The sequence below is a fragment of the Macaca mulatta genome, chromosome 10, assembly GCF_049350105.2.
Source record: "Macaca mulatta isolate MMU2019108-1 chromosome 10, T2T-MMU8v2.0, whole genome shotgun sequence".
Lineage (NCBI taxonomy): Eukaryota > Metazoa > Chordata > Mammalia > Primates > Cercopithecidae > Macaca > Macaca mulatta.
In genome coordinates, this window is record NC_133415.1 from 66,524,796 (window position 1) to 66,550,463 (window position 25,668).

The 25,668-nt window shown below is 42.8% G+C and overlaps 1 protein-coding gene and 1 pseudogene across 2 annotated transcripts in view; one reads left to right on the plus strand and one right to left on the minus strand.

Annotated features, from left to right (window-relative positions):
• Nucleotides 1–3,695: 3,695 nt before the first annotated feature.
• The window catches only part of PCSK2 (proprotein convertase subtilisin/kexin type 2), a 254,019-nt gene continuing 232,046 nt past the window's right edge, over nt 3,696–25,668 (minus strand). The window contains exons 10-11 of one of the 2 annotated variants that reach the window (XM_028827173.2): nt 20,217–20,444; nt 3,696–6,459 (exon numbers count right to left, since the gene is read on the minus strand). In XM_028827173.2, coding sequence (XP_028683006.1) covers nt 5,973–6,459; nt 20,217–20,444 — 715 coding nt within the window. In that variant the 3' untranslated portion in view covers nt 3,696–5,972. 2 annotated transcript variants of the gene reach the window in all.
• LOC114670442 (dynein light chain Tctex-type 3 pseudogene) lies at nt 7,972–8,414 on the plus strand (annotated as a pseudogene).

A 25,668-nucleotide genomic window follows, 5' to 3' on the forward strand; every position in this document is an offset into this window, starting at 1 on the left:
GCTGATGAATGATGTCACCCCAAAACTCACATGGCATTTGGCACACTGATGATTGGTATCTTGATTGGTACAACACCTGACTCCATTTTCTCAGGCATGGATAAAAGCAAGCAAGCAACATAAAAAGCCATGCTGACTTATGTTGTATTCAAACCAACAGAGTTTTTGAGTTGAAACTTATTTTATCAGAAGATACATTCCTGGTCAATGACTCCACTGGGCTGGTGCCCTCACCAGCCATACCTGCCCCTTTACCTTCATGCTTGCATCCTTGTGACCAGGAGTTTGCCTGTCATCTGTGGCCCATCAGTGGTCCTCGGACGTGGTGTCAGAAAAGAAAAAGACACATTTTAGCTTTTTCCCTCCATCCAGTTTGAGTAGCTCATGGGATGTCCTCTCGGACGCAGAGGGGCATCTTTGAGGGTTTTGTGAGGTGGCACACCCCGTCTTGGGATGGAGAGGGCAGGTTGGCCCGAAGCCTCTTGGGTGGAAATCAGTAAGAGTGACATTAGGCCTAAGGAATTGCCAGTCTCATTTGGCTCTTCTGGCACCTGAAACTCTGTGAGCTGATATTTCTAGTTGCCTTCCCACCCCATCCCACCCCAAACCATGCATGGGTGAGCATTAAAAATTTAGCAACACAGAATCTTCATCTTTTTAGGCTGAGTGCATTCCTCACCTGAGATCATTCTATTCCCAAGTTCACAAACCCGACTCTCAGTTCTAAGAGAAACATGAAGCCAGGACATTGGCTTGGAGAATTTACCCCAGCTTCTCAGGCTTTGATTCCAGGTCCCTTATAAATCTGAAACCAAATTTGATCAGGGTTTTCTGAAGCCAAGGAAAGGGTTCAACTAAATGCACAAGAGACTAATGAAAAAACTCAAGTACTAGCTGATCAATTTACAATGCCAAGAGGGCGTGTTGTTTTCTGTAGATCTAGTTGCTTGTATCGTTTATGCTCGTGTTAATATTCTTAGGAAGCTGAATAAGGCATGAAGAGGCTGTGGGTGAGCCTGCAATGCGACCATTGGCAAGTGGTGCTGTTTTAATGCACTGTCTCTGGGGGTGGCTCTGCCAATGCATTGGCCTGTATCCTTCAATAGACTTCAGCTCTTCAGGGACAGGAATTCTCCCTTTTGTCAGGCTTCATGTTTCCCTACCCTGAATGCTGCCAGACACTGTCTTCCAGCTTTGGTCACCCTGACTCTCGTTTAAGCTCCCATGTGCTGAGTGCCCTCTATCCTCCCACCCTCTTGACTCATTCTTTGGAGACAGAGAACCACCCTGCTGGCCACAAGTGAACCACCTACATTAGCCTAGGAGACATTCTGTCTCTGGCATTTCACACTGCTAGAGTTTTAAGGACCCCTAACTCTTTTCCACAACCACTGTCCTTTATCTTTGCATTTTGCTTTTTAGAAATTACTACCAAATTAGACTCTTTGCATCTAAACACGTTAGCTGTGAGATCGCCATTTCCCCTAAGTCAGCACTTCTTTCTCTAACTATAAAATACTATGTGTCCTGAAGGTCTTACACTGTGTGGTTTTCATATACTCACTCCAAGCAAATGCGCTGATCACATGAAAACCGTGCATTAACTTATAAGTGATAGTAATGAAGATGTAGAGTAGTAACTCTATTGGAATTTTTTGTATCATTTTTTAAACTTAATCTTTTGAAAATCAATCTTTAAACCTAAGTGTTGAAAGGGAGTGTCTCAGGATCACAAGATCAAACCTTGGACCTTATATCTGCCAATATCTATTTTCAGTAATAGACTCTGTATGTTTATTTATTTATTTATTTGTGGGACAGTGTCTTGCTCTGTCACCTAGGTTGGAGTGCAGTGGTGTGATCACGGCTCACTGCAGCTTCCACCTCCCAAGCTGAAGCTATCCTCCCACCTCAGCCTCCTGAGTAGCTGGTATACAGGCACATGCCACCATGCCCAGCTAATACTATTTTAATAATTGAGTTTAAGTTTTATATCAGAGGACTGAATTATAAATTGTTTTTATAATGAACTTTGATAAATAGTATATTAATATTTTATGAATAATTATTAAGATCTTTTTCTAGAACAGTCTTCAGCCTCACAGGGTAAGGTACAGCCAGTTTGTAATAGTGTTCATGGTACCATCCATGAAGAGTGATTGCCATGTTAAATCGGTTCTTAAGAACATGTTTCGGCCTGGTGCGGTGACTCACGCCTGTAATCCCAGCACTTTGGGAGGCAGAGGTGGGCGGATCACGAGGTCAGGAGATCGAGACCATCCTGGCTAACACGGTGAAACCCCGTCTTTAGTAAAAATACAAAAAAAATTAGCCAGGCATGGTGGCGGGCGCCTGTAGTCCCAGCTACTGGGGAGGCTGAGGCAGGAGAATGGCTGAACCTGGGAAGCGGAGCTTGCAGTGAGCCGAGATTGCGCCACTGCACTCCAGCCTGGGTGACAGAGCAAGACTCCGTCTCAAAAAAAAAAAAAAAAAAAAAAAAAAAAAAAAAAAAAAAAAAAAGAACATGTTTTAAGGGAATGTGAAGCACTCTCTGTGGTAGAAACTCTAATGCTCACCAAATATTCCCTTAGTTGTCACACATTTCCCAGTTGCTTTGCATTTAGCCAGGGCTATTGTCCAATACTGGCCAGTGGGCAATGGGCAGAAGTGATGCATGTGTCTCCTTCAGGCTAAACATCGAGGAGTGGATGAATGTCCTCCTTGGGTTCTCTTCTGCATGGTGATTATAGCAGCCTTGTGTTAGGATTACAAACCATAAGGTGAAGCAGCCTGGATCCTGAGTCACTGCATGGAGGTCTGTGGCCTTGGGGAGTCACCTGAACCTTCACTGGAATTTGTGTGGATGATAAGTAAACCTTTGTTGTATTAAACCACTGGGATTTTGAGACTGTCTGTTACTACAGCATAACTTAGTCTAGCCTGATTAATATATTTTAGAATAGTGTTTCTAAAAGATTTTTGACCATCACCCACAATGAAAAATGTATTTTACACTGTGATCCAGTACACACACTCAGACACACACACGTGTGCACACATAAATCTGAAACAAATATTTCAGGAAACAATACTTATCCTTATTATGCATGATTATTCTATTGTATTCTATTCTATTCTATTCTATTCTATTCTATTCTATTCTATCCTATCCTATGATTTTCTTCTCTCCTACTGTATTCTAAGTTATTCTATTTTATTAAAAACTGACTTCCTAAATTGATTTTACAACCCACTAATGATGTAACTAGAGTTTGAAAAATACTGCTGTACATCATAATTTGTGTATGATTTATATGCTAATTATGTCTTTTATGCATACTTATTAAAGCAGGCTCTTTAGATCTCTCTTTGGCAATTTTAAAATTATCTGTCCCTAGAATGGATGAAAGTATTTTCATGTACGATATAGCACATCTGACATAATTTCTGGAAGGTAATGTTTTATTGTTGAGCCTCCTAATTTACAACGTTTTTTGAAATTTACTTATAAAATTTTGTCACAGGGAGCAACAATGTTAACCTAATTAATCATTATTCACTTATTTTCATTTTTTAAAATAAATGACTATAAATAACTGTCTCTTGAGTTAGGATCAGGGATATCATAAAAACATCACTAGTGAGACATATTTTAGTGTTAATACTGATGCAAAAAATGAAATAGAGACCAAATATTTATATATAGCACTATATATATTTTTATATATTGTATACTCATATCAAAACTTGCCATTTCTCTTAAGAAGCTGATATGTTGCTTTCTAATTTTATAAATTACACCACACCTGTGAAAATATGGACAACTATTTTATATTTTTGCTGCTATATAAGACATTTAATGTTTATACAGAGAGCTGCAAAATTACAGAGGTGATGCAATGGGAATCGATGAATATTTTCACCTGAATTTCCTGGCCTTTTTCTTCAGCCAGAATCATCTTGATATTCTCTGAATATTATTTTAGAGATGAATATGGTATCTGTTTCTTCAATAAATACACATACACACATTATAGGTATATGTGTATATACATTTATACAAGTGTATGTATATATACACATATATACACACATGTATATAGTCTACATATGTATATATATTTCTGTGTGCACTTATACACACATGCACACATAATGTCCTTTGGTTTATTTTCAGACCATTAATGTGAAATGAATTTCCAATGATTTCCATTTATTTTTTCTTGAAATCTAAACTTGTTTAAAAAGACCTTTGCAACAAGTAATAAATTTCTTTTAAAAAATCATATTATTACACTTTAAAGCATGATATAGAGAAGGTCACAAGGTGTTAGAGAAGACAGAAATCCATGCCAATATGGGAGAAAAGAAAGCAAATGGGGTTTTCAGGTTTCTCTCTTAAAGTGGCCACCTTCAGGGAATTGAACCTAGTGCTCTGTGTTGCTGGCTTGAAGGAGAGGTGCTCCAGGCTAAGCTCTGTGCTCCCACAGGAAGGGAGATGGTACCTGGAGAGGCTGGAGACAAAGCATTTCTTGGAAATGGGTGTGCACTGGGACTGGGGATGAGAAGCCAATCTCTGAGTAGGTAAACAAAGTGACCTGAGGTCTAGTCTAATAATGTCTAGTTGGGAATAAAGTGGTGACTTTTGGGATTGACCGTAACCTTTGGGTTGCGTGTTAAATGGTCTCATGGATTGCTTAGTTGCCGAGAAGGTAACTGTGTGCTTTCCTAACAGAGGTCTTCTCTCGCCTCCTTCAGGCCTCAGGTTCCTCTGGGATGAATTGCATGGTCCTCTCTTGGCAGAAGAGGCTCCATACAACCGGAAAACTATGTGAAGATAGCGCTCGCATCTTCAAACGTGCCCCTTTAACCTCCCATGACTCTTCCAGGACAGAGGCCTTTTTCCCAACACATTAATGACATCAAACTGTGGGGGAGTATGAGATTTCTCTTCCATTATATTATTTGGAAATCAAAGCCCACATCTATGTATATAAAGCTGTAAAAAAAAAAAAAAAAAAAAATACTCCTCTCGCCTCTCACTCAGATCAGATTAAGAAACCTGGAAGTGACTTAGGAAATGGGACATTCTTGTTTGAAAAGCTAGTAAACTACTCTTCACCAGATGTGTTGCCAGGCTTGTCTTAATTTTTCTTCTCTTTTGGATGTGAGGAGCCCCAGAAAATTGGGGCTGGGATGAACTCTATACAAACTGAGAAAAATTTGGGCTGCTCTAGCGGATTTTAACATAACTCAGAGCAGCAGCTGGTGAGCGCACAGCCACGCTCCGTACGTTTTATATTCGCCATGCTGGCTGAGTAGAGTGAATTATCTTGGCGTTGGTAGTAAAATATCCAGCCCTCATGCTTCCTGGATCTCTTTCCCCATGCAGTAACTAGGGCTCTCTATGAATGGCATCTTTTGAATCACCCCGCCTTAATCTACACTCCTGGCAAATCTCACTAAATTCAAAACATCGCTCCCCAAAGGATTTACAGCACCGTGTCTCCTGTGCTTTCAGAGATGTGGCGCTTACCCCCTGGCCTCAGCTTTGATTTTCTTGTTACATAACAGCCCCTCATTTGAGACCACGGACAATCGTTCTTGGAGTCACTGTATGTGGCTTTTAAAATGGGTTCTTTTCTCTTCTCAGAAATAAAAAAAAAAATTGAGGGGAAAGCTGTCCCATTTTTTTTTTTTCAGGATATCACCCATCTAAATGACAGAAATAAAGAATTTAGAGTCACACATAGGACATGGATGTTGTTGGGAACGCTATATTTGGGGCATAGAGTAAAAAAGATTGTTTCCATTGTAATGAAAATAATCATTGACAGTGAGCGAAGCTTCGGATTAAGAAGATGGAATTCCCTGTATGGGTGATGGAATTGCTAGGTGCCTGCCTGAAACGTGGAGCGAGGACAGAGGCGGAGCCAGGGAGGGAGGGCGGCGGGGAAGGCGGATGTGCAGCGCTAGTTCTTGCTAAGGATGCTTTTCAGGCTTCTCTCCACGGCTTCGTCCAGCTCTTCCTCCAGCTCCTCTTTCTTGGACATGGCCAGCTTGGACTGGTAATCCCGCACCACCTGGTCGATGTACGGGGCGCTCTGAGTGCCATGCAGCATCAGGGTCCACTCCTTCAGCACCCCCTTCTGCGGGGCACTGCCGACAAACCCCAGCTCCAGGGTCCAGGTGCCTCGGGCGTCTTCCCCCCACGTGTGGGTGGTCATGAAAGGCCACTTGTCAAAGCCCACCTTGGAGTCGTCATCCCTCGGACGCCGGCTCAGCAAAATGGACTTGGTGCCCATAGGGGAAGTCATGTTGATGTTCAGGTCTCCTCTCCTGGTCGCGTTGACCGTGATGACAGCCTGGACATGCTCCAGATAGCGGACAAAATTTTCCTTCCCCTCACAGGCATCGGTTGTGAGTGTCAGCACCAACTTGCCAGTGGATGGTATTTTCCTGAGGACAGAGTGAAGAGGAGATAGGATAAACAGTGGTGGGTGCACCTTACAAGGGATTTTGAGGGCAGCTTCAGGTAGCAGAAACGGCAAGGGCTTTGGGGTTGATCAGACAGACCTGGGTTTAGTTCCCACACTGGCTGTGCGAGCCTGAGTAAGTTATTTATATCTTTTTTTTTTTTCTTTCGAGACAGGGTCTCACTCTGTTGCCCAGGCTGGAGTACAGTGGTGTGATCTCAGCTCACTGCAACCTCCAGCTCCTGGGTTCAAGTGATTCTCATGCCTCAGCCTCCCCAGTAGCCAGGGTTACAGGCATGTGCCACCAAGCCTGGCTAATTTTTTGGTATTTTTAGTAGAGATGGAGTTTCACCATGTTGGCCAGGCTGGTCTTGAACTCCTGGCCTCAAGTGATCCAGCTGCCTTGGCCTCCCAAAGTGCTGGGATTACAGGTGTGAGCCAACACACCCAGCTGTGAGCAAGTTACTTACGCTTGGAACCTTCCGTGTGGAAGGAGAAAGTGGCAGATGCTGTGATGCCCCTCCTGAGTCTCCTAAGGCCCTTCTGAGTTTGCCCGCAGCTGAAGCTCCCTTGCACCTCCACTGCTTCCCACCCCAGGCACGAGAATCCCCCGGTGTTTCCGGGCTTCCTCCCACCTCCGTGGAAGCCTGTGCAGCCAGTTTGCAGGGCGGCCCAAAGCTGGCAGGGATTTAACCTTTGAGGAGTAACTGTCTCGCAATGACTGACAGACAGGTTTTTACCCTGGCTTCTCTGTTCCTCAGCGTGACAACTCAGTGTGCCTAGTGGGACTGAGCTCAGCTGCCCACGGTGGCAACTCGATCATTCATGCACTCTTTATTGGCTTTTCTCCCCTCCCTTATTTTACATCCCCACTTCCTCACTTGTGTTACCTGGGATCTTTTCTCAAAAAGCTGTGAGCACCCAAGTCTTGTCTCAGGTTGGACTTTTGGGACAACCCAGACTGAGGCAGGAACTCATAATGCTTTTCTTTCAAAGTGCTAAGTACTTCGATAAATAGAAGCTATTGCTAGTATGACTGCTATTACTACCATTAAGAAAAGCTGAAAATGGGTAAATTAATTCCAGTGAAAGGCAGTCAAATGAGCAATCAGGAGACTTTGGGGGTCTCTTTGGCGAGAGTTGGAGCGAGGTTAAGCCTCAATATTCTCTAGGCTGTCCTTACAGGCAATCTCCTTTCTGGAGATGGCCTTCTTGGAGTGTGAGAAGCTCAAAGATTCTTGCATTAGAAAGAAGGAAAAAAAGAAACTGCATTTGAGGATTACGTGGTGTAATAGAAAGACTCCAGACTTTGGGAATAAACCCATTTGGATCAGAATTCTGCTTCTATGTTTACTGCTCATGAGAGCTTGGGCCGGTTATTTAAGTATTTGAAGTTTCACTGTCATTGGGGGTGGTTCTTGTGTGGTTAAACAAGACCATGTATAAAATATCAGGCACAGGCGTCGCTCTGCCCCTAGGGAGAGCCGGCGCTACCATGGAGGAGTACCAACGCCACTGCGAGGTTGGCCTCAATGCTGAGGAAACTCACAATATTGTCAGAGTGTGCAGATGGGGTTTTAGGTGGTGAAGATTATAATTACAACAACGTCAACCCATGGACCAACCGCAGGCATAGTGGAATAATCCTTAACACATCTGGTTAAGTTGGGAAAAGCTTATAAATATACTGTGAACTGTGCAGTGGTCCAGAAGAGCGCATACGGCTTTCACAGCCAGCTCCTGTTTTTGGGATACCACATCTGATGGAACCTGTACCGTAAGATGGGAGAACTGGACCGTGAACTGTATTGTCAATGTTTTTGCCATTGCTATTGTTTTTTAACTGACTAAAAATGTTGGGCTAAATCCATTAACTTAAGAATTTGTCAGTGTATCCTTTCAAAAATAGTTATTTATTAGTGTGCTAAATGACAAGTGTGTAATATACTTTAAAGCTATCAACGAAAACTGAATATTATAAGCAAGCAATATCATAGTAATTGGCAGATTGTCTCGTATTTTATGCAGCATCATTTAAGTAGGAAAAATTTAATGCTAGCAAAAAATAAATGCAGAAATATGGCATGACGTGAAAATACAATCTTACATTTACACCAGCTTTTCACTAGTATTTTGTGATGGGGATATAAGGTATAGAGAACTCCATTCAGATAATAAAATTCTCTTTCAGCTAGAGAAGTTAACAGGAATAAATATAAGAATAAATAAGCTGCAAGGATAAATGTGGAGAAAATGATGAGAATTAGCTAACATCTTTTCATTTTTTTAAACTTTCTTCCCCTCACTTAATTGTACATAATATTTAGTGGAAAGTAATTTTAAAAAAATCTCTATCAATTAACAGTATAGTAACAGCTATGATTAACTTGTTTACTTTTTCTGAGGATTAGTAAATCGATTTTTTTTAATTTCAAATTTTTGGATTTACACTTGAGGGTGAATAATTAAATCTGGTAAACTGAATTTCCTAGTTAAATAAAATTAGTTGTAGTATATGATGAACAGTATGTGACTCTAACAGCTGCCTTACAATTCATGCCATGTGGAACAAACATTTATCAGATGCCTATTGTGGGCATATGTCTGTGCTAAGCACTATAGTTATCAATGTGCTGTGCAAATGCTAAGTTCTGTTTAGCAATTGTTCAGTTGGAAGACAAGTATTAATACTTCGGGAAGGAAAAAAAATAGTTGTTTTACAAGGGAGGAAATAGGTGAATCTGGTTACACGTATAGAAGTAAGCAAAATGAAAAGCACTTATTGCTTTCTGACAGAATGATAGATGTAATTTTAAGAGTTGCTCCTAGCAAGTTAAAAGTGTATATAAAATATGCAACTCTTAGTTAAAGGCCTTGTTATCAGTCTTATCTATACAAGTAGTAAATTTTGTCATTGATTCAATTACAACCATCTGTAAATAATTTTGAAGACTTATCATGTGGGGTTCAAATTGAGTGGAATAGAGTATAGATTAAAAGTACATAATCATTAGCAGGTTATCTCAGGGTTTATGAAATGTAATTAAATTTATTAAGAAAATAGATGAAAAATTAGGGTGCACAGCTGGCCACCAAATGCGAAGTCAATCTGCTACTTAACCCTGCAAACAAAATCAGTTTTTCATATTACCACTAACACTAATAAGTATAGAAAGTGGAACCACAACTCATTGAATTTTGGAGAGGAATAAACTTAGTATTAATATTGATGATATTAAGGCAATATTCTCATAGGAATACTATGTGCATGTTTGATATTTTGCCAAATAATAATTAATAATTATTAAATGTTTAATAATAATATTAGCAAAATAAAGGAGTTTAATGCAGTGATCTTTGTTTTTGGCACATCAGAACTTCTCAGTCATTATTCATGTTTCTTTATGCTGCTGGCTTTTGTGCCCTTGAGGATTATAATAGTGACCAACATATATATGCAGATTTGTTTTTTATTATTGTTGTTTAAGCCTGATTTAAGAAAAAAAATTCATACCTCGTGAACTTGCTATCTGCTCTGTTTCTAGCTAAAATATAATAAATATTATCTTCCTGTGCTGAAAAATAAATAAATAAATAAATAAAATACCAGGCACAATGCTTGGCACATGGTACTGGCCTACTGCCTTTGCAAATATCCTTCCTCAACATGGCTTTTATTTTGGAGTATAAGATGGTGGATATTTTTAAACACACATCTTGTAAAGCACATTTACAAAAAGGCAGTGGTTACATGCCCAGCTCGGAGTCAAGCCTTGGTTCTGCGTTGCCCTAGGAACCAAGGCCATGAGCCTGGGAGGGCTTGCTGAAACATACAGTGCAGTTCATTAATACTCTCCGGAGGAACTTTACAAGTACATACTTAAACGGTTTCATGGAGCACTGCTGTGTTCTCCTCTCCCACCCCTGGATGCTGATGCTGAGTGATGTATGGAGTGTCCATCAGCTATGGGGATCCAGTGACAGTGGGGGTGGTCTTTCTGTCCCCAGGATCTGGGGAAATCCATCCATTTGGTGGAAAGCAGGCATTAAGCCAACTTTGGAGGTCGGGGTAATGAGGGCCATAACCTGGATTTCTCAAAGATGGTGCTATTTATTCAGAACAAGATCAGAAACAGAACAGGTAAGGTGATAAATGACTAAAGATTGTTTGGGCTCCAGCCCGGCAGTGGACAGCTGTATAGGGTAGCGCGAAGAGTCTCAGACTACGAGTCCAGTTGTGAACAAGTGTTTGCATGATCTGAGCTATTAATTCCTGCCCTGAACAGTTGCTGGCAAGATAAATTATCATACATATACATTATATATGTACATATATAGAATGCATCTATACATATATACTTATATACGTAGTATATTTACAAATGTCTAGACCACCACTAGCCACAATGATGGAAATGTTCTATATATATAATCTCTAGTATGGTAGCCTAGTGAGCAATTGAAACATAGATCATGTGAATGAAGAAATGAATGTTCAATTTATTTTATTCAATTTTAATTAATCTAATATGTCATTATATAACCACGTGTGGCTGGTTGCTTCTGTACTGGATAGTGTGGGTCTAAATTGTTTATGTATGTTGAATTTGAATCTGATAAGAACAACAACAAGGGGCAGAGTCTCTTGGGCTTCTGTTTCAAGGGCATTCAGTTTTTGCCTGGCTCACAGGTTCTGCTTCCAGGCAACCCAACCTAAAACAGGTGTTATTTGTCTCTAGAGAAGAGCAATTGGAAACTGATTACCCCATCCCTCTGCACAGTGTCTGAGGCCTATTGACTATATTCATGTCATCGCTGGTGATACAGAATATGGGCCTCATTCCATCTTGTGGGCTCAGTCACTCTCACTTCTTTTGCTTTCTTTAAAAAGCCCTTAAGAAGTTATTGTAAAGATAGATCTAGGCTGGGGACCACTTTGACATTAAGGGCATGGTAGAGGAGCCTGGAATTTGAGTCCCAAGAAGGAGCCTCATCGGCAGGACAACAAGGGCTGGTGTGTTCCTGTCTGTGTGAATCTTCCATGGCAGCTGTCGTATCTGTTTCTCCCAGGAGCCCCACGGTCATGGGGAAGGCCTTAGTGACTAAGACCAAGGGAGGGAAAATGACAGCGAGGCTGAGAAGGGGAAACTAGAACACAGGCCACCGACTGCCCAGGCTAAAAGTCTTACTTTAGAGTGAGTGTTGTGCATTTGTGAGACAGCGTGCAAGGGGGAGATGGAGGGAGACTGAAAGAAATATTCCATGCACCTTGGAAAGCTGAAAGACAGGTGGGAGTAGGGACAAACACACAAACTTGTGTTAAGAATCACACATTTTCCTAGAAGCCTTGGGCACTGGGGTGTGCCTGGCGGTCAGAGGCCATGCTGGCTTTGGAGCATCAGCATCACCACACAGTTGTCCTGCTTGGGGGCAAGAGCGTTGGTTTTGTGTATTCTTATTTCAGCCAGGTTTCCATAGCCCCTGAGGGTGATTCTTCAGAGATACAGGCAGAGGACCACAGTTAGCAGCCAATGCCCGCAGCAGCTGGAGTCAGCTCGGAGTCCCTAGGTGGTGCACAGCCCAGGGAAAGAGGATCTGAACCAGGCACTGTCACCATCTACCGAAGCCCCCTTAGCCATGGTGTGCTTGAAGGTCATCTCAGGTTTGGTCCAATCTATATTTCTCTCCTTCCATCAAAAGAGATCATCCCAGCACTAGAACAACTCTTTTCACGTTGGCCGGGAGTCTGGCTTTTTTTTAAACCACCATGGATAGACGGCCAGCTAGAAAAACCGCCCAATCCTGCCCTGCCATGTGAACTGCTTCCTGCACAAGAGCTGGGTCCCCTGAGAGAGGAGACATGGGGCTGGACTCTTCTGAGAATGTTAAGTTACTATGAAATTAAATTAAAACCATGCTGTGAATTCCAGAGGCAGCGAACTTGGTAGAGAAAGAACACCATTCTCCCCTCACAGGTAAGGTTTTTGCCTGGCATCATGGCATTGGGGGAGCCTAAGAACAGTATTTTCCAGATGTTTCTTGTTTCTCTCTATTTTTTTGCTCACTTGTATTTTCTGATTTTCTTACAGTGACCATGTATTGCTTTTATAAGAAAAGGAATACAACATTCTTATTTTAAAGCAAAAAGGAGATACATGCTCAGGAACTAAGTGTCAATTTATAAGAAGGTTAAATAGGAGGAGGTTGGTGGTGGAACAAAAAGAGGCTCTGCAGAAATATTTTAAATAGTCATAGGGTGTTAGTTTCCAGGTCATGATCTGGAGCTCATTTGCTGCAGAAAATGAAGCATGCTTTCTGGAGGTTTAAGAGTTCTTAGGTCGGGAGCGGTGGCTCACGCCTGTAATCCCAGCACTTTGGAAGGCCAAGGCGGGCGGATCACAAGGTCAGGAGTTCAAGACCAGCCTGACCAACATGCAGAAACCCCGTCTCTATTAAAAATACAAAAATTAGCCAGGCATGGTGGTGTGTACCTGTAATCCCAGCTACTCAGGAGGCTGAGGCAGGAGAATTGCTTGAACGTGGGAGGTGGAGATTGCAGTGAGCTGAAATCACGCCACTACACTCCAGCCTGGGTGACACAGCAAGACTTGATCTCCAAAAAAAAAAAAAAGAGTTCTTCTTTGACCTATTAGAGATAATACGCAAAAGCCTAGTGTTCAAGTCCTATAAAAGACAAACGTAGGGGTGTGGGGTGGCTTGTATCTTTATTTTATTGCACATCGTTGCGAGTAAGTGTTTAAACTGCCTTGTGTCAAGAAATAGGTGTTGCTTCCCAGGAGGCCCTGGGGAATGCTTCTTGTGTTATGAATCTTCAACTACATGATAAAGTTATGAAGCTGTGGCCTGGTGTGGTGGCTCATGCCTGTAATCGCAACACTTTGGGAGGCCAAGGCAGGCAGATCACCTGAGGTCAGGAGTTCGACACCAGCCTGGTCAACATGGTGAAACCCGGCTCTACTAAAAATACAAAAATTAGCCGGGTGTGGTAACAGACGCCTGTAGTCCCAGCTACTCGGGAGGCTGAGGCAGGAGAATAGCTTCAACCTAGGCGGTGGAGGTTGCAGTGAGCCAAGATTGTGCCACTGCACTCCAGCCTGGGTGGCAGAGTAAGACTCTATCTCAAAAAAAAAAAAAAAAAAAAAAAGAAAGAAAGAAAAGAAGTTATAAAGCTGTGATTGTTTTGATAGAATAATCACAATAGTAACAATGACTCTTTCTCAAGTGCCTAAAATGCCTGCTTTTGTGGCATTGAGGACACTCAGCAGGTAGCCATGGTGAGGTTTTCTCCTCTCCCTGTAGCAGAGTCAGGTGGGCATGAGCTCGTGCAGGAAGACTCTGCAGCTCGGGAGTGCTGGTCCACGGTCCCCCAGGTGGCACAGGGCTGAGCACACACTGACCTCTCCCTCCCATGCTGCTTCCGGCATTGATACCAGGTTTTAACATTTATTTCAAAATTCACTTAAACTTCAGAGCCGGATCACATATTTTGGCACAGCCTTAAAGGAGGTCAGTGAATAGTCCCCTCAGGGTGCCCAGAAGGGCTGGGGGCAGACTGTGCTGGACAGGTCACTCCGGGCTGGCTGATGGGGCCGGCCTGGGCTGGCTCCGCTCATTGCACACACAGCTGGTGCAGCTGGTCACAGCCAGGTGTATTTTCCCCTTTGATTGTAGCTGAGCATCCTTCACTGACTCTCTTGATAAAGCCTCTTTAGAAAATTGCTTTTCAAATTGACTCCCTCTCCGGGAAGATTAATGCCGAGGAAACCCACAAACCTGACAATCACCACTCACTCCACCTTGGAAGCTGTTTCTGTGCAGCCCTGCACATTATGGAGAGTGGCGATTGCCACGGCTGTTGATTCCTCGATCCTACCACCCCACGAGTGTGCTTCGTGGTCATAAGGGCCTCCTCTGCCAAGCAGCACAGCCAGCCCCGGGGCTGCCCTCCAAATCTCCCTGTGTAGCCTCTGTGTTCTTCAACAAGTATATTTGCCCTAGACCTAACTCATCTGCATCTGAGAACAAGTTCCAGTGTGGGGGTGGATGAGTGACCAGAGGGCACTGAGAGGAGGCAGAGCCCTTCCGACCAAGGCAGAGCCTCCTTGCCACGTTTGCCTGGCTGGCCCACCCGTCCTATTGCCACCAGTCAGACATTTCCCTTGTGTCCAGCTGATGCTGGCTGAATATTTTCATTCCCTCATTCATTTAAAAAATATTTATCACCTGTCTACTAAATGCCCGGCACCATTCTAGGCACTAGGGGTACACCAGTGAATACGATAGACAAGGGCCCAGTCTTTTGGGAGGGCCCAGCTGAGTTAGTGCTGAAATAGCTCTCCCGTTTCTCTTCATTGAAAACACTGCATTGATCTTGCATAAAGTTCCTGGCTAGTTGTGAGATGTTGGGATGATCACATCTCCGGACCTCAGATTCCTTAGAGGGACTCGGACAACATTATTTCCAGTGTTCCCTCTGGCCTTAAATTCCACATGTATGCAGATTATGATGGAATGCTAAGCATATTCAGAAACTGGGAGATAAATGCCGTTCATCTCAGTATACATCCTCATTCCTCTCTCTCCTCTCCCACAGTGCTCCCCTCCTGCCCTCTCTCATAATCACATGGTGCTTGATGATCATTAGAGGTCTATCTTGCTTGTCCAGTGCAATCTCAGAAAATAAAGCCTGGTATCGACATGTACCTTGACTAAGAGGGCCTCAGTATATTCCAAGTTAACTCTTCCCCTAAATATTGCAATGGCGCCAACTTTTTGTTAATTGTAAATATTGCTTATATGCAACTAAATGTAGATATTGTGCCAGTTGCGCTGCCTGTGGGGGACATTCCAGCCCCCACCCGCTGCTTGCAGAGTGTCTGTAAAGGCACAGACATCGTAAGTCTTTTTCCTTTTGCAATAAGGGAAGGAGGTTCCAGGCCCCAGGGCCTTGTGGAATGGATAAGGACATAGGAGTAAAGGCCATTTGCTTTATTTGTCTGATCCTGTTTTCTCACCTAAATTAAGACTAGGAATGCCAACCTCCTGGGATTAAATGAGATAGTGGAAGTAAAGGGCTAGGAGTGACTGTCCGAGAGAAGTTCTTAGCAGTAGTTCTTACTATCACCCTCCCAAGGCTGCCTTTAGGCTTCTGGGATGCTGCAATTGGATGTCATGCTGGGGGAAGGCATGAGGCTATAAAATGGACCAGCCAGCCTTTCTTGTAGTCTCATCTTCTTGACACCCCTTCATAGAGTTTATGTTATTAAATCTCCACTTCCCATTCAGTTTGCACAATTCAGCATCCCTCCTGCTAAGATGTAACTACCAGACGTGCCTTAGACCTGGCTGCCCGTAGCCGGGTGCGGTATCTCATGCCTGTAATCTCAGCACTTTGGGAGGCCAAGGTGGGTGGATCACGAGGTCAGGAGTTCAAGACCAGCCTGGCCAAGATGGTGAAACCCCGTCTCTACTAAAAATACAAAAAAATTAGCTGCGTGTGGTGGCATGCACCTGTAATCCCAGCTACTCCAGAGGCTGAGTCAGAGAATTGCTTAAAAACCTGGAGGGGCGGAGGTTGCAGTGAGCTGAGATCGTGCCACTGCACTCCAGCCTGGGCGACAGAGTGAAACTCCGTCTCAAAGAAAAAAAAAAGACCTAGCTGTCCAAGATGGTAGCCACTAGCCACATGTTGCTATTTAAATTTAAATTAATTAGAATGAAATGGGATGAAAACTTTAGTTTCTTAATCACAGTCACCCCCTTTCTAGCACTCAATAGCCACAAGCTATTGTACTGGACAGTGCAGAACATTTTCACCGCTGTAGAAAGTCGCTGCGCTTCCAAACTTCTCAACAAATGATTCTGAGCTCTAACAAGGGAAATAGTTGTCAATGCCCATTTCATGCTGACTTTGGGTAAAGTTAGTTATGATGAGTAGGGTTTAGCCTTAAATCCCTCATTTGGACAGTGGTTTCCAGTCTCATCTTTGTTCATTCCCAAAAGACATTGTAGACCTTGGCACTGTAGACCAGTGACAGGGCCTCTGGAATGCCAGTGATGGGGTTTGGGAGATGGGAGCACCCACTAGGTGGGTGTTTCAGAATCCCCAGGGGAATGTTTACTGGAACTCCCTCCCCTACCCAAGCCTCACCTTCTCCAGGGGGAGTCACTGAGATACCTGAGAGCCCACCGTGAGGGGTCAAAGTGACTGGGCTCAGATCCCAATTTGGCTGCTTAGTAGCTGGATGACATTTGGCATGCCCTTGACCTTTCCCAGCCTCCTCTCATCAGTAATGGCACTGTGAGCTCACAGCAGGGCTGCTCTCACATACGGCCTGACGTAGGACCTGTGTGCACAGTTGCTGATTAAGGTCAAGGTTAGGTAGTGAAAAGAGCCTGGGGTTTGGATTTAGATGGGCTTCACTTCAAGTCCTGCTCTGCCCTTTGTGACTCTGAGCACATTTTTTATTTTTTATTCCTTTCTGGATCTCAGCTTCCTTGTGTATAAAAAGTAATAATGATAGGACACACCTCCTGGGCTTACAAGGATTAAATGCAATAATGTAAATGGACCTAGCATATACCACATCTAGTCGGTGCTTCTCCCTGACACACAGCATGGGACCAGTTTGTTGTTAAGGCTGCAAAATATTCACCCCCACACCCACCTCGACTGTGTGAGTGTAAGGCACACCCTCAACAATAGGGTGGCTGTGAAGCTTATGTGTATGAAAGCACATAGCATGCAGTCGGCACTCCATAAAAGCGACTTCCAGTCTTCACTTACACTTACAGCCTCTGTGGCCTTGACCGTGTCAACCAACTTGTTTAGAGCTCAGAGAAACCTGTCTTACCGAGAGGAGGGATGCGGGAGTGAATAGAAATGATGGGTGGACACAGCAGCTTTGGAAAATGGTGAGGAACTGTGCAGAGTAGCTATTTTTATTATAGGACATTTATAACATCACTTGGGACTTGGGCAGCTCTGTGTTTTTAGATTATATAGGGCTTGGGCTGAAGCTTTATTTTTTCCATGTGGTGCTGATTAAAGTGAGGCCTTCTAAAATCATGGACTGTTTCAAGGAAAAAAGTACTCAGCTTGGCAGTAATCCACTTGGTGCACTTTCTAGGGGCTCAGTGAGTAAACAATGAGGATGCTCACTCATGGGAAGATACTTGTCCATGGGAGGACGCTGGCCCATGGGAGGATGCTGACCTATAGTGGGCTGCCCGTCTATGGCAGGACGCTGGCCCATGGGAGGATGGGCATCCCCAGGGCACATGCTTGTCCACTGGAGGATATTTTAGGCTGAGAGGATACACGATTTGGAATTTGCATAAAAATCAGACAATTATTTCACCAAAAATTCTAGGAGATTGCCGTCATTTTTTATTCTACAGATGTGAGCTAGGAGTGTTCACATCTAGTCATGGATGAGAAGGAGAGGCAACGTTACATTTATTAAGTGCCTACTGTGTGCCTGCTGTAGACTTGTGTGTTACTAAAGTCTCCCAGCAGCCTGAGGAGGAAAGACATTAGCTCCATTTTACTTGTGAGGAAAGAGAAAAAAATCTCTTATTTTGGGGCCCATTGGGATAGAATTCAGGGGTCTAATAATTTCAATGGAAAAAACCCCACGTCTTAATTTTCACTAGCTTATAACAGAAATTTTTCTTCTCTTTTGATTATGAATGCAGGCCACAAAGCACAGTGGCATCGGACTTCATCATCAAAGAGCTGGCAGATTTTCATGTCCCACCATAGCAACTGCATGGATCTTGCAGCAGCAGTTAGTCATCACTGCTGCTCTGAAATTGTTGTGGCCATTAGACTTGCCACTAGAGCTTTTTACTTAATGTGCTGACAAGGGGACATATATTTCAGCATGAATTTGTTTTCTAAAACATTTTTGTAATTGGTTTCAACATAATTGGTTTCCTTTGCAATCCCGTATATTTTATCTAATGAATTTGCAAAACATTAGACTGAGATGGAGCCCATAGACGTCACCATGCTGTCAAAGGGAGACAGGGCACAAAGGTTGAGAATTGCTAACGTAGAGGGTCAGAAAGGTCAAAAGTATTGTCTAAGTTGGTGAAGTCAAGACCGGAATTCAGGTCTGAGTAACTGAGTAGAAGAGATGCAGGGAGTCTAGCACCAATGAAGAGTGGCTAGAAGGATAAAGTCTGAGAGGGGTTGGACTCTGGCCAAGCTCAATGATGCTCAGAAATATGGCCCTGGCAGGGAATGCATTTTACCACCATTTAAATGACGTAAGCCACGGAGGTGTATTCTCAAGATAGAATGAGAATGAATGAGCTATGACTACACACAGTGACCTGGATGAATCTCACAAGCCTCATGCTGAGAAAAAGAAACTGGACACAGTCCAGTCCGAGAACTGGTGAAACACATCTGCAGAGAAAGGAATAAAAACAAAGGGTGTCTGTGGAGCGTGTGGACGAACTGGAAGTGGGCATGAAGAATCTTCCTGGGTTGATGGAATGCCTCATCTCTTGATTCAGTGGTAGTTACCAGGGTGTATACATTTATCAACACTCAAATGACACACTTAAGTTCTGTGTATTTCATGATATGTAAATAATACCTCAATGATAATAATACAAATTACTATCTCCATTTTACTAGTGCATCAAGGAGGACAGAGAGAAATTAAGAAGTATCCTTACTGACCAATCCCCTTGCCAAGGTGGGGCAGTTGGAAGGGAAGTGAGTGCAGTTGACCAACGCTGTGGTTTCTGTGTGGGGAACCACTCACACAAATCCCTCCAAGTGGGAATCCATCTCACTCATAGGAAAATCAAGTCCTTAGATTGTCCCACAAGTAGAATGTTAAAAAAATTGTGTAATAGTCATACACTGGAACACTCTTCAGCAATGATAAAAAGCTATAAGTACACATTAAACATGATTGGATCTCACGAACATAACTCCAAACAAAATAATCTAGTTTGTAAAATAGGACATAGTGTATGAGTCTAGTAAGTATGGAACAGGCAAATAAGCTGTGGAGTTAGAAGTAAGAATATGGCTACGCTGGCGTGGGGATGATAATGGCAGTGGTCATGGAGGAAGGCCTTTGGGGATGCTAGTCATGTTCTCCTTATTGAGCTGGGTAATGCTTATAGTGGTTGATTTGTGCCCTTAGAAATAATTGCATACACCACTGAAACACTTAAGACTCAAAACCAAAAACAAGGGTTCTATGTTCTATGTAAATGGTGCCCCCTGGATTTGTGCAAACCTGCAGCTCTGCTTGGAAGCTGGTTGTCCCTGAGTCAAATCCAGGCTGAGAACTGTGGCTCACACTGTAATCCCAGTACTTTGGGAGGCCAAGGCAGAAGGATCACTTGAGCCCAGGAGTTTGAGACCAGCTTGGACAACATAGTGAAGCTTTGTCTCTACAAAAAATAAAAAAAAATTAGCCGGGTGTGGTGGTGCACGCCTGTGGCCCTAGCTACTTGGAAGTCTGAGGCAGGAGGATTATTGAGACCAGGAGTTCAAGGCTGCAGTGAGCTATGATCATGCCACTGCACTCCAGCCTGGATGACAAAGTGAGACTTTGTCTCAAAAAAACAAACAAACAAAAAATCCAGTTGACCCAAACATGAAGAGGGAATGTGATATTATGCCAATGCCATGGAGCCATCTCAGGGGCACCTTCCACATGCAGCAGATGGACCACTACCCGCACTTACTCAGGGTCCTGCACGGAGCCTCCCACACAGTGGAATCTCTCGGGCACGGTTTTCCAGTCTTTAGCCATTTTCACCATGGCGCCTGCATCAAGGACCCCGTAGCCAAAGAGGTGATTAAATTCCAGGCCGACCCCGTTGCGCCGCCACTGATGAACTTCGTCGTGAAGCTGGTTCCGTTTGGAGGTGAGCACAGTCAGATGCTGCATGTCCCGCCAGGTCAGACCCAGGCTGGATACAGGAAGCAGAGAGTGAGAGGGCAAGGGCAAGAGGCAGGGTGAGAGAGAGAGAGAGAGAGAGAAGCACAATGATTAACAGAAATATCACCCAGGACACAGACCTTTCGTAAGATTTTGGAATCTCTGTGAACTCTCAAATTCAAGGGAGGGTGTCCATGCGCTATTCAGAACCATTCTATATGTCCATTAAAGAAATCTTGCTTTTCTTACTTAAATAAATTGATTTCAAAAGTCTATTTTTTTTTTTTTTTTTGAGACGGAGTCTCGCTCTGTCCCCCAGGCTGGAGCGTAGTGGCCGGATCTCAGCTCACTGCAAGCTCCGCCTCCCGGGTTTACGCCATTCTCCTGCCTCAGCCTCCCGAGTAGCTGGGACTACAGGCGCCCGCCGCCTCGCCCGGCTAGTTTTTTGTATTTTTTTTAAGTAGAGACGGGGTTTCACCGTGTTAGCCAGGATGGTCTCGATCTCCTGACCTCGGGATCCGCCCGTCTCGGCCTCCCAAAGTGCTGGGATTACAGGCTTGAGCCACCGCGCCCAGCCCAAAAGTCTATTCTAACACACACACTGGAATGGCTAAAATGAAAAAGACTGACAATGTTAAGTGTTGAAGATGTGGAGCAACTGGAACACATGTACTTTGTTGATGAGTGTGCAAGCTATTTCCAAACTGGAACACTGTTTGGCTGTATCTTCTAAAGTTAAGCTTAAGCTATGGCCTGGAAATTCTATTCCTAGGCATATACCTGACCAAATGTGTACATATTAACCAGAATGCTCCTAGCCCCAAACTGTGAAACCCCCACATGCCATCCAAAAAATAATGAGTAAACTAATTGAGGTGTAACTTACAGAACGTGGGGTACTATAAGGCAGTGAGAATGAATGAACTCCAGGTACTCTGAATAATATGGAAAAATGTCACAAATACCATGTTGGCCTAAAGAAGCCAGGCAGAAAACAGAACATAAAGTATGATTCCATTATTAGTCATTAGTCATTAGAATGACTAATCTATGCTGTTGGAGGTCATATTAGTGGTCAGTCTTGTGGGGCAGTGACTGGAAGGGGATACAGGGAGCTTCTGGGTGCTGGTCATGCTGTTTCTTCATCTGGGAACTGGTACCCGGGTGTGTTCCATTTTTGAAAATGAGGGTACTAGTTATTCAAGGGTAGAGAAATTATATTCAGCATATTTATATCCTTAGTGTCCAGGATGGTCCTTGGCACAATTGTTTGTTCAGTGAATAAACTAGTCTTCTTGTAAATGTTATTTTTGGAAATTAGTGTCTGTTACTACTCATTGTCTATATTTTTCAAATTGCAAGTCATCATTTGTTTTTGAGCCAGGTTATCGCACAGGTTATCTATCTGGACTGCACATGAAAATTTTCTTCTAGGGACGTTGAAAGTCTCACTGCTAGGGCCTCATCCCAGACCAAGTAAATCAGAATCTCTGGGAGTGAGACCCAGGCATTGGAAATTGTTAACACTTCTCAGACCATTCCAACAGACAGCCAATGTTGAGAACCAGTGATTTAATGATTGGTGTTATCATTTTAAAAAATGAACGGAGCAGAATAAAAAAGGATAGAAGTGTGCACTGCACATAATACAGGAAGCTATTTTTTCATGAAACAGTTGGAGGGTAGGTGTGTGTGTGTGCTGACTTGCAGTGCAAAGTTTATTACTCACTGAGGGTTCTGGTCAAAAAGTTGGCAAAACCTTGCACTATAGTTCTCTTCAGAAGTCAAACAATTCAAAGGACTGGGAGCAACATAACTTATTTGATAAAATTTCAACATATGCAAAGTTCATTGGTTGGAAGATCTGAATCAGAATCAAGAGTTCAAATGATCCATGTGCTCTTGAATGCAGACCTTCCTCTATTAAGAAGCAAGTTCCACACTTGGACACAGGGCGGGGAACATCACACACCGGGGCCTGTTGTGGGGTTGGGGGAGGGGGAGGGATAGCATTAGGAGAAATACTTCATGTAAATGACGAGTTAATGGGCACAGCAAATCAATATGGCACGTGTATACCTATGTAACAAACCTGCACATTGTGCACATGTACCCTAGAACTTAAAGTACAATAAAAAAAAGAAAAGAAAAAAAAAAAAGAAGCAAGTTGCAAGGACGGTCAATGCTTATTTGAGGAGATTCAGAACGTGTCTTGGACATATGGTCCCTCAGGACCTGAGAAAATGGTGTAAAAGTTCCTTAAGTTGATTATGGCTAAAAACTTGAGTGTTTCGCTGGAAGGGGATTCTGAGTTTATTAATCTCAGAAGTGTTGACAAATGAGGATCTAAATGACCCGAGGGCTGGCTAGCAGGTTTCTTATTTCTCATCTTTGTCATGAAAATGCGCTGTTCTTCTGATGCCTGGAGAAAGGCTCTCTTAAATGTTTCTCTGCAGATTTATTCTCATGGGCTGCATTTTAGAAAAAAAGAGAGAGAGAGAGTGACAGAGAAATAATGTTTTGGAACAGAGAACTTTTCACTTTTGAGATAAATCAGAGCATAGTCCACTCTCCAGTGTAATTGAGTCTGTGACACTGTTTGACCTGCTATTTGCATATGTCTGAAGTGTAAAATCAGGTTCCTTCTAGTATCCTTTCTGGACAATTTAGGAATTGACAGAATGTAGTATTCTGTAAAATAGGTATTTCATCAACTTGCTTTAAGTTTTAATTGTACCATAGCAGCCCAAGAATTACAGGTGATAGTTATTAAATAATTAAAAAATAAATTTATGGAGTATCTGCAATATACAGGTCACTGTTTTGGAGACTGTAGAAGAAGAAATGTGACATGTTATTCCCTGTTCTCAAATGTTTTATATAATAGTTGGGAAAATAAGATGCAGATATATGAGAAGGTACTGTGCAATGAAGTGATTTTATGGATGTCTGTTGAGTGTCTACCACATCCAGGCATCATGCTAACTCTGGGCATGTCGGATGAATGTCCCTGTCTCCAAAAGCTGATAGCCCCTAGGGACAGAGGGATAACTCAGTATTGAAAATGTGAGGGCTGTCATGATAGGGGGAGCTCAGGATGCTGAGGGAGCCATCAGTGGAGTCCCTGTGTTATCCTAGTCAGGAGTCCTCACTGTGATCCTCAATCCCCCTGTGTCAGGACCATGAGTGACATAAGTGAATTTCCAATTCTCCTGAATCAGCATCTTGGAGGTCATGGGCCTGAGAATTTGCTTTTAACCCAAATGATTCTTCTGTACAGTGATGTTTGAGAACATTGATAGTCTGGGACAGTGGTTCTCAACCTTGTCTGCACATTGGAATCATCTGGGAATGGTAAAAAAAAAAATGATGTCCAGGCTCAGAGGTTTTGATTCCATGGATTCCTCCAAACATTTAGTATTTTCAATATGCAACAAACCTCGTTCAGGGCAGAGCTTCCTGACTTCCTGGAGAGCACCGGTGGGGGCGGGAGTGCTGGTGAAAAATACAGCTTTTCAGGGGTTCCCCTGGAGATTCTGAGTCTATGGCTCTGCAGTGGTCTTAGGGTATCTGTGTTTTTAACAAGCACTCCGGGATTCTGATCATCAGGAAATTTGAGAAACTGGGGTCCAGGGGTCAGCAAGGATCTCTTAGGAAGTGGCTGACTAGGAGACTGACCTTTTGTTTAATGTTTAATTTTTACTTTCTGTGGATACACAGTAGGTGTCTATATTTAGGGGGCACATGAGATGTTTGGATACAGGCATGCAATGCATAATCATCACATCAGGGTAAGTGGGGTATCCATCACCTCAAGCATTTATCCTTTGTAGGAACCTGACTTCTAACAGGAAGGATTGTTTTTCTCGTGTGAAAGGCTGTTCCCTCACCATTCTCTTTCAGAGCACAGTACTTCTATTTACAGCATCAAGCTCCCCTGAACCCAATTCACATTTTCCTCCTCATGATCAAGGCAGCAAAGGGAATTTAAACTCAGCCTATGCATCTTTAGAGAAATTGAAAATGGAAATGTTTTAAAGATGATGCTGTAGTCTTAAGGTTGGAGGAATCACTTCTACTAACATCTGGTAAATTCTAAAAGACAACAGGAGAATTCTAATCTCTTTACTTGTTGGATCTGATCTTTATCTGAACAATGTAAACTGTGTGACCTGGAGCAAGTTGTTTCACTTCTCTGGGTCTCGTTCTCTTCATCCATAAGAGATGTTTGGAGTCGTAAAAGATCCATTTATTTTCTTTCATTTTAAAAATTCTGAGTCTATTCTCTAAATTTTGGTAGGATTAAAAAATAATTTCAAAGGTTGGATTATTTCCAGTCTGAGAAAAATAATGCATTTATGAGTCAAGCTGGCATTTTCTCCATAGCCTTTGTTTGCTTCTATGAACGTGACAGAAAATTCAGTTTTCATGACTCCCTGGTGTAGTGGTGATGTGGAAAATCTCATCTCAAAGGAAGTGAAACCTGATTTTGTGCATCATGTTTGAGGAAGAGCTAACTCATTCACTGCAGCCCATTGCCATGGCAGAATGAGTGGTGAGTCTCATAGGCAAGATGGTGGCAGGGCCTTTTCTGTGTTCCATAGAGAGCCCGGTGGAACACAGGCATCCTAAAGCTTAAAGCCAACTGTGTGAACTTGGATAAGTTACTTTAACAATTCGAGCTCTAGCCTTGACATCTTTAAAATGGGCATAAGGCCTTATAGGTTTGTTGCAGGATGTAAATGTAAATTATGTATATAAAGTACCTAGCACAGTGGTGGACACTGAATAAAAAGACTTTATTATTATTAATAATAACATATCACATATATCAGAAGTTAAAGCAAGTTAGGTTACTATCTCCTAAGTATTGATCACAATATTTAAAGCTATGTAAATGAACGTTCTTCAGCTTTAAGGCATATTCAACCTTAAAAATCATCAGACATCCAATTAAAATATAAACTTTCCTAAAAAAAATATTTCAGAAGCAGAGCTAAAATATTCCAGGAAGTCATTTGAACCTTACTGATGATCTAACTTGCTACATTTTGTAGATAAGACAATAGAGATCCAGAGAAGATGAGTGATTGTCCACTTAGATGTCAGAAGACATTAGCAGTTGTCTTTCCCCCCATATCTATCTTTTCTCCTTCCTTATTAAGAAAACTTCAATTTTATTCAGAACAGCAATGCATTCAGCTATAAAACTACATTTCCCAGCCTCCCTCCCTTGAAGTGTGGGGGTGGTCATG